The 9,358-nt window shown below is 40.0% G+C and overlaps 1 protein-coding gene across 1 annotated transcript; it reads right to left on the minus strand.

Moving 5' to 3' along the window:
• Positions 1-357: 357 nt before the first annotated feature.
• Positions 358-1,755, minus strand: CHRM2 (cholinergic receptor muscarinic 2; the record flags this gene model as incomplete). The annotated part of the gene is made up of 1 exon (XM_082280293.1): positions 358-1,755. The coding sequence occupies one exon, from the start codon at positions 1,753-1,755 to the stop codon at positions 358-360; it is 1,398 nt and encodes a 465-aa protein (XP_082136419.1).
• Between the last annotated feature and the right edge of the window lie 7,603 nt (positions 1,756-9,358).

The following is a 9,358-nucleotide window of genomic DNA, read 5'->3' on the forward strand; positions in this document are numbered from 1 at the left end:
CAGGAAAAAAACAAGAAAAAGAGAATGAAAGAACAAGAATTTTACACAGAATGACTAAAAATCAGAGACTTTAAAGCCCTTCTGCAGAATATTCTCAGAAAGTAAGGAACTGTGCCTCCAGTCCACATCCTTGAATAATTTCTCAAACATCCCCATGTCCCAAAGATTTATTTTCATTTATAAAAAAAATGTTTTTAAGTGTAGTCCTCAGGGGTTCAGCTGATGCCCCTTATCAGTATTTCCACTAACATCCTGGATTGCACATTCCATAGAAGAGCATAAAGTGCTATAGCGTTGGGTTTTTAAATTTAATTTGGAACTTCTTCACCCTTTCCATAATTATTTTCATCATTATTTTTACCTTGTAGCTCCTATATTCTTGTAATGACACATAAGAAGGTGCTTAAAGGTCTTCTTGAAAGTGGCATTGCACAGCGCGTAGCAAGCGGGGTTGATGGTGCTGTTGATGTAACAGAGCCAGTAACCTATGGTCCATACGGTGCTGGGGATGCAGGATGTGCAGAAGCTGTTGATGAGCACCATCACATTGTATGGGGTCCAGGTGATGATGAAGGCCAGGAGGATGGCCAAAATAGTCCTTGTCACTTTTTTCTCCCTAGAAGGGGGTGGTTTCTTTTTGGCTGGCTGCTTTGTCATCTTGACGATTTTCCGGGCGACGCTGTTCTGCTTCTCTTCCCCGTTCGTGCCTACAATCTCCACGGTAGTGTTGGTAGGGGCACAGCAGTCCCCCTTTTGGGACTTGGTGACTATCCTGATGCACGTCAGCTTGGAGTTCTCTGCTTTGAGATGGTCTTGGGAGGCAGAAGCCTGTCTGGCATCTTTGGTAGCTTCGTCCTCTTTCAAGTTGGAAGCAACCACACTGACGGAGGTGGAGTCGTTGGAGCTCTCCTTCTCCCCTTGAACACAGTCTTCAGTCACAGTCTCTTCACTGGTTTTTCCATTCTGAATTTTGCTGTGCTCCAACCCATCTCCGCCGGTTGGGATATTGTTATTGTTTGGTTTCACTATTTTACCTTGGACAAGGCTGGGGGAAACTGTTTCTTGGTTTTGGGTGGCTTCCTTTTTTCCTTTCTTTATCCGACTCTTACTGGCTCGAGAGATTTGCCAGTAAAGGACAGTCATGATGATAACAGGCAAATAGAAGGCTGCAATGGCAGTGCCAAATGTGACAGCAGGGTTGGAAAAAAACTGGATGTAGCAATCCCCATCCGGGACAGTCCTTCCTCCCACAATGAATTGCCAGAAGAGAATTGCAGGGGCCCACAGGATGAAGGACAGCACCCAGGCAGCTGCAATCATCATGCCTGCCATCTTTGTGGTCCGCTTCACAGGATATGTCAGAGGTTTGGTGACACAAAAGTATCTGTCAAAGCTGATAATGAGCAGGTTCATTACAGAGGCGTTGCTGACCACATAGTCAAGAGCCAGCCAGAGGTCACACACCACAGGCCCTAAGGGCCAGTAGCCTATCACAGTGTAGAGGGTGTACAGGTTCATGGAAAAAATGCCGATGATCAAGTCAGCACAGGCCAGGCTGAACAGGAAATAATTGTTGACAGTCTGGAGGTGCCTGTTGACTTTGATTGACACCATAACCAGGATATTCCCAATTATGGTGACTAGACTGAGAGACCCTGCCACCAGGACGATGAACACCACCTCAACAGTTTTATAAGGGCTCTCCAAAGCCATCACATTTTCAGTGGAAGAGTTTATGTACGTTGAGTTATTCATTTCGCTTCTGATAACAAGGTACCCAGTTACAACTTAAGCCTGCAGAGGAGAGAAAAGAAAACAGATACCATCAGGAAGTTAGTTTCTTTGCCTTTAAGGAATGGATCCCAAAAAAGCTCGACATGACAGGAGTTGAAAGGTAGATGTATTCAGGAAAAACCAGTCAGCTTTGGCTAAAGGAAACACCTTACAGTGTACAGTTTAAGAGTAACAGAACAATAGGCTAGGTCTAAGCATGTGAGAAAGGCACACATTTGGATCCAACACTACATTTTTAAGTTCTCAGATACAATTTTCTCTTTGTTACTTTTTTAAAACTAATGTTGACTTGAATATTTTGGAACTGAACCTGCATATTGTTTTCTTTCTTGCTAACAGAACAGTTCACTTTGCTCATTTCAAACCCTATTCCAAATAAAAAGTCTGGACCTGAGGGTGCAACACCCTTATAACCCAAAGTGAAGCTGTGATTTACTGAGAGGCAGATGACATGAAGGAGATTTCTGTTTCCATCTTTCTTTCCTGTTCCACCCGGGCATGCTTCTGTGAGGTTTATGGAATGGGTTTTTATCATATTTCCTCCCAATTTTCTTACCCTGCAGTTCCTTTTATAGTCAACACATACAAAGATTTTGGCACTGCATCCAGCTAATTAGTCTGTCAATAAGCAAAAGAGGGTGATTCTGTTGAAGTTAACAGAGTTAGTAAACTCACATCAGTTGAGCGTTTGGCTACCTAGTTAGATGCATACATAATTTATTTCTATTTTTTTCAATTTCAATATTTCAACAAGTAAGATTAAAGTTATTTTTTACTTAGTTTTGAGTATTTGTATCTGGATAAGGCAGTGTTGTTTGGGTGGAGTTTTTTAAAACACAATGAGATTATCTTTTGACGCTTGCTTGATACTTTTCTCATGATTTTTCAAATCACAGTATTTTTAACTGGTATCACATTAAACTACAACAAAAGGTCTGAAATGGATAGCAGGGTAATGCTAAATAAAGAAACAGATAAAAATAGTTCTGTTTACACATAGCAATTCTTTTTGTGCCCTGTATACCCTACTGGCAGTGCTCAATAAATAGCAATTAAATTGCTAGCAATACACATTTGAGAGAAGACTGAGAAAACAGTGCATGCTTTTGCCTTCAGGATATGTTCTATCATTTTGTGCATCCCCTGGAAGTCAATAGAATGCACTGGAATTGTACAGCCCATCTCTGACTGCTCATTATTTATGAGCTGTGCTCAAGGGATTATTGAAGCATGAAGGCCAGATGTGACAGGGAAGTTAGGTTTTTTCTAATTACAATATTCTCCTTTTTTTTCCCCCCACACATAAGGCCTCACTTTCTTAAGAAAGAGTTTCTAAATGTGGTGGTGCAATCAAAGGAAGACAAAAAATTCATCTGTGTATAGCCCTTCCAAACACCAGGGATTAAGGAATTCTCCTCTGGTCTCTCTGACTAACCTGCTGATGCACAGGCATAGGCAGTCCACGTCACTTAAAAGGAGCAATGCATTTTTACTGTCATTTCAGAGCTGTGCTTTGCTTTTCTTTTTTTTTTCAGATGTGAAAAAGGAAAGAAGATGATGCAAAATGTCAGCACAGCAGCAAAACCCCTTCTGACCTCTCGGAAAAATAAGAGAGTATGTCTCCATGGAAAAGTCAAAATGCTAAACCAGAGTAAAAGGTTTTCTGTCTGAGGCAACTTTGTAATCTTGCAATTTACACTTAAAGAAATACAACTGGCAGAGGGTGGGGCTCTTTGAAAGCCTTTGCTTTCAAAAACAGCTAAAATTTGTTTGCCAATTCCATGTTGAAGTGAATACATGTAGAGGAACATAAGGCTAGACAGGCATTATTTTCCTTCTATCTGTTTAGAGCTACATCCCTAAAATTCTTGGGATCAGGGTCACGACAACAAAAAAAAGGAGGAGGAATGCTTTAGCAAAGTGTGTGCTTTGTACAGTAAGAATAGGCTGAGTGCAATGGAGCAGAATTTCTACTCTGTGCAAACACATCCACAGGACACCTTTAATATATAGGACTGTCATTTCAGCATTTCCTGGCGTATTTTTCTCCCAAAGCTTCACAGCTGAGCAGCTGGTTATCCAGTTAGATGTGTTAAGACATCAATTTTTTGGACAAGCTAAGAATTACTCCCAAGCAGAGTTGTTTATGAACATTCTTAACAGAATGCATTTTTAATGAAAAGATAAAATCACACATAGAGATGTATTGATTTAAAAAAAAAAAAAAATTCAGCTGAAGAGGGTTTGTGATCCAGGGCTCTGCAGCTACCTCTGGTGACAGAAAGTGAGTGGGGGAGCAAAAATGGAAATGACTGAGAATGGATCAGAGCTGAAAAAAATAGTGCTTTATGATAAGAAAACAAATGTTTCTCTGCAATAAATTTTTGAAAAACTGTTCAGAAGTTCTGCTTCATTCCACCAAAGAACAAAATTAATTTTGAAAACTTGAAACTTGTTGTGAAACCAAATTGCCATCTCCCAGCTAACTTTATTCCTGAGTTTTTTCAGGTAAAATTTTTACACACTTTCACTGGAAATATTAGTAATTCAATTCCCCTGATTTTATGGGAATCTATGGGATGCAAGGAGATGGATGAAAGCTAAAAGCTAATTTTACTTGCTAGGAATAGGATGTCCCTGTGTTGATGCAAATGGAAGCAAAGCAAAGTAGTCCCTTTCCCAGTGATCTCTGCACAAAACTTTCCAGCCTTTAAAAAGGTTGGTAATTCTGCACTGCAAATTCCATAGATAGTGACAGCTTTCTGAGGTACAGGGAAACATCTGCTGTCACCAGCTCCAGTGGAAACTTCCTTTGCCTGCATCACTGTGATTGTAAAGTGAAGCATGTTTTGCTGTGTATGTTGATGAGAGGGTGTAGGGCTGGAAAGAAACATCTGATTTCCACTGACATATATTGTCACTGCTGAGAGTACAAATATTACATGAGCAGAGGCAGGGCTGTGCACGCTTCCTAACCCAAGAGCCCCTGCAATCTTCTTGGCTCCTTCCTGTTGGCTCCAGTAGAGCTGGAATCAGGTGCACAGAGAGGGTTCTGTTTCTTGTCGTGGCCACTTGCTGCCTCAGTACAGGACTGCCTGCGGACTGCTTTTGTTTTTGTCTTGCCACAGAGCCCATCTCTCCTGATGGAGAGGCAGTTGTTATGGGAGCAGATGTTATTCATCAGGCAGACCTAGGGACAGAGGCATTTTAAGGTAATATGACCTCCGGTGTGAGAAATACCAGATCTTACTCTTGAGCAAACAGAGCTCTCCTCTGCAAGCCCATGGGTGTTTGTGTGAGTTACACAATATGGCACTGACTCCCATGGGCTACCATAATTTATCCTTCTATAGTAAGTGCATTCTTGCTAAACAGAGGATACCCAGAAAAGGCAAGGAATGTCTCTTGTGACCTGAAAAGCAACCAAGTTAATATTCTGAAATATATTTCAAAATATATATGACTTCGTGGAGTGGAAATACCATAATCACCGCACGGAAAATGTCCAAAGCCAAGAAATCCACATATTAATTAATTCATTGTTTATATTTGATATGTACGTGGGAAACATTCCCAGTGCAGTAGTTCCTCCCTCTAAAGAGCTCATAGTGCTGAAAATCATTCCCTTCTTTTGACTGGACAACAGTTTAGGGCAGAACTGGAGCATACTTAAGCACTACATCCTGCTGAGTTGTGCTTTCCACTTACCCCAACAGGAAAACATCCATTTGGTGCAGGCAAATCTTGTAGCAAACACTGTAATTTTAAGTTTAAAATATATCTCCAACATCTGTCACAAAACAGACTGTAGAAATGTTTGGTATATTGAAAAAAATGGCTGAAACATCACGCCTGTCAGAGTGTGTTAGACAAACCCTTCTTCTGTATTGTGCATATTGACAAGTTAAATTTGGTAAGGATTTAATGTCTTCTTTGAATTCTCTGAAACCATATAAAGGTCAAGACGTGAAAGAGGCAACAAATGATCTGCACCTGAAAGTTATATTTGTGATTTAAACAGGATTACCCAAGACTCTATGTGCATTGCTATTCTGAGTGCATTTCAACATGCAACTCTCAAGCAGAAGTTACTTTAACTTTCTTTTTCTGATCTAGCTCCTATTCAGCCCAAACCTATGTAAAATGGATTTGATGTTTGCTGTAGCAATAATAGAATTTTTTTTCCTGAACCGATTTTTATCCTGAATTGAATTGATTTTGATTCTACATTTCTTCCTCACACCATTTTAAACTCACAGTATGAAAAGAAAAAGAGAGAAACAAAATCCCTACATCTGTGACAAATGTCCTAGGTCTGTTAGCCAGAATTTATTGCAGACTTTAAGAGAGAACTATAGATGTAGTCTGGACTTTTGGTAAAAAAACATTTCAGAAAATACCCAAACACCTGAAGAATAAAATCTTCACCACATGGGTTATCTTCTGCAATCCTTTTGAAACTAGAAACATCTTTGCTAAGTGTTATGGTCTTGGTGTGGTCCATTTGTTTTAATTTTCGTGCACTTTTGTTTATCTCAATCAACACATGTCCTACAAAAAAGATATCCTGTGGGCCTGCCTGGATCTACTTTCCTCCATCTCATTGTGAAGAATACCTAAGGGCAAAATTAAAAATTTCTGCATGTATCTTGAAACAACAAGTAGATCAGAGTCAAAGAGCATTAAAAAAAGCAAACCAACAGTGTGCCACAAACAACAATTGAACAAGGCAGAAATGAAAACATTCCCCCAAAAGCAGCAGGGGACTGTACATGAGAAGGTGTCAATGCTGACACCAAAAGTGCTGCCTCAGGGCAAGTTGGGGTCTGAGGATTTGTAAAGCTGTTAACTACATCTTGCACACTGCTGCTCTTATAGTCTAAAGCTATATAGGAGCAAATGTAGAAAAACTATTTGGAAGTAAATATAGTGCAATGAGCCCAACTTGTTTGTATTAAATATCACACAAAGAAAAGTATAGTCAGTATAGTAAAAAAAACTCAAACAAAGAATAACCTCTCTGGTGTCAGGAAATTAAAAAGAAAAAAGAAAGGGTAGTTTTTCCTCAAAGATCTGGATAACCAAGTATTTCTAATATATGGGTACTGTTATTACAATTACTACTGTTATGTTGATAGTCACCTGTTGGTACTGAGGCACGTGAAATATTACCTTTCTGTAAGTATAGGTTTGGCTGCAGATATGTTTTTGTTTTCCAGGACCTGTGTAATCAAGAGAGAATTTACATTCTGTCTTTGGGCAGCTGATACCATTACAAGCTAAACTCTGCATCCTACTGCATTGGGCAAACCTGAAAAATATGCTTAATCAGCATGGTTTTATCTAACTGGTTTTGATCCACAGAAAGGGATTTTTACCTCCTGGACTAGAGAAGATACTTTGACTCACATGCCTCCTTATTCTTGCTAGGATCATATGTGAAAAATCTTGGTCCAGAAGGGAAATAGCCAAGTCTCTTGGTGAAGTTATGGAAGGTTTTCCTCGCTGTTCTTGTGGAACCATGAGATATATCCCTATGATAAAAGTGACTGAATACAATGATCCATATCATTCCTTCTGAGTCCCACCTGCAATGCTGTGCACCTCAGCTTGTCAGAGGTGCTTACACAGTAGTTAGGGATACTCTTGCTGTTGAAAGCTAGAACCAAAGAGCATTTTTTCTGGTGGTTTTTTTTTTTTTTTTTTTTTTCCAGGTAAGCTGTGAAATATGTCTACTTGCTAAAATCAAAATAAATTTATAATCCAGAAATCAGAGAAAAAACTAAAATTTAGTCTTTGGAGTATGAAAGGCAAACTGGAGCTCTTATTGAAGCATCCCACAGCTTTCTCTAGAGGGTTGAGTTAAATGGATAGGATCTCCATCTAGAGGCACAGATAAGCAGCTGCCACATAAAACAGTAATTTCCAGCAGTAGGATAGTTTCGAAATATGTTAAAAACTTAGATAATTACTTACGTCTTAGGCAGAGGAGCCCCACATTTTATTGCAATTTACTTTTTATTATAATTAATGAGCAGAGACATAATTTGATGAAAACCTGAAACCATTACAGTTAAATATTCCTGGAGCAAGCAGTCTGGGTGAAGAGGTATATGGCCCTGGGATTAGCTCAGTCTGTCAGAGCCTGGTACTAATAACACCATGGTTCTGGGTTCAATCCCTGGATAGGCCATTCATTTAAGAGCTGGACTTGATGATCCTTGTGGATCCTTCCAAATCAGAATATTCTGTGATCTAGTTACACTGGGGCACCCACTGCACAGAAGCACATGCTTAGGCCTGAGCTTATTCACTGCAACCATCATTTAGTCTTCTATGTGGGCATGACCCAACTCCTTCGAGAGGCCATAAATGGGTCAGAAGAGTGGATGATGTCATTAAAAGGTAAAATCTAGGGACCAGCTCACGGCACATACACATTTCATCAGGGCACCTATACTGGTTTATACTTGCAGAGGTTATAGGAGAACTAGAAAAGGACTTACCCTGACAGGAGCACTGACAGATGTCAGTAAGCCACTCTTTTCCTCCTTGTGCTGCACCACTGTTGCTGGAAGTTGACTGAAGCTCCACACACCCATCACCCAGCAAGTTTTATCTGACTATAACTGTCTTCTTCAAACACTTTAGATAAAATAATCATGCCAGAACTCAGACTAAAGTTATACCTATCCTCAGCCATGAGAAAGGTTGCCTCAGCAGAAGAGTTATTTAAGTTTCTGTTCAGATTGAATTGAGGATCATTAGGTTTGAGGATATATTCTCTGAAGGAACAGTGTGGTGTGAGTCAAGTTGTCCCTCTGCAGCCCAGCACAAGCTGGAGGCACAGTACTTCATTATCCTCAGATCAGCTATCACACCTGTGCTGTTAAATACAGAAACCTTATGAGACCTACTCGAAGTCCCTGAGTGACAAGTAGTGAAGCTGCTGAAAGAGGAGAGGGATCAGAAGGCTGACTGAAACCAACTTAGAATTTATTCTTACCCAAAGCTAATGTATAAGAGGAACGTATCTCTTTTAAGAAACATACAAGCAGACCTATAAAAAATCCCCCCAGACCAAACCAACAACCAACCAACCCCCCCCCCAGACAAAACAAAATAATAAAAATCCCAGTCTTTCTAGTCTTTCCTGGCTTAATTTTTTTTTTTTTTTTTTGGAAGAGCCTGTAGGAATACTGGTCATGAAAAAACCCCAGAGAACTGCAATACAGCACAGGGAGGGTCCCTTAAGGAACCATGGATTAACCCCCTCAACTTGCCAGTGAGCCCAGAAAAGATGCTGTGATATTTCAGTGAATGTCTGCAAATCCCTCCAAGTTATAGAAGTCCTTTTGGGATCATGGATAAACCCATGGAGACTCTGACTCTGTTCCTCAGACAGAGTCAGAGTAGGGCTTCTGACAGGAATATTAACATATGAGAGACAAAGAGACTCTTCCTGAAGCTAAAGAAAATCTCTCCTTTTCCCTAGGTTGTAAACAGTGTTAGTATGTGGCTTTTGCATGGGATTTTCTTATTCACTCACTAAGATCTATCAGAT

This window comes from Coloeus monedula, assembly GCF_965178545.1.
Source record: "Coloeus monedula genome assembly, chromosome: 4".
Taxonomy (NCBI): domain Eukaryota; kingdom Metazoa; phylum Chordata; class Aves; order Passeriformes; family Corvidae; genus Coloeus; species Coloeus monedula.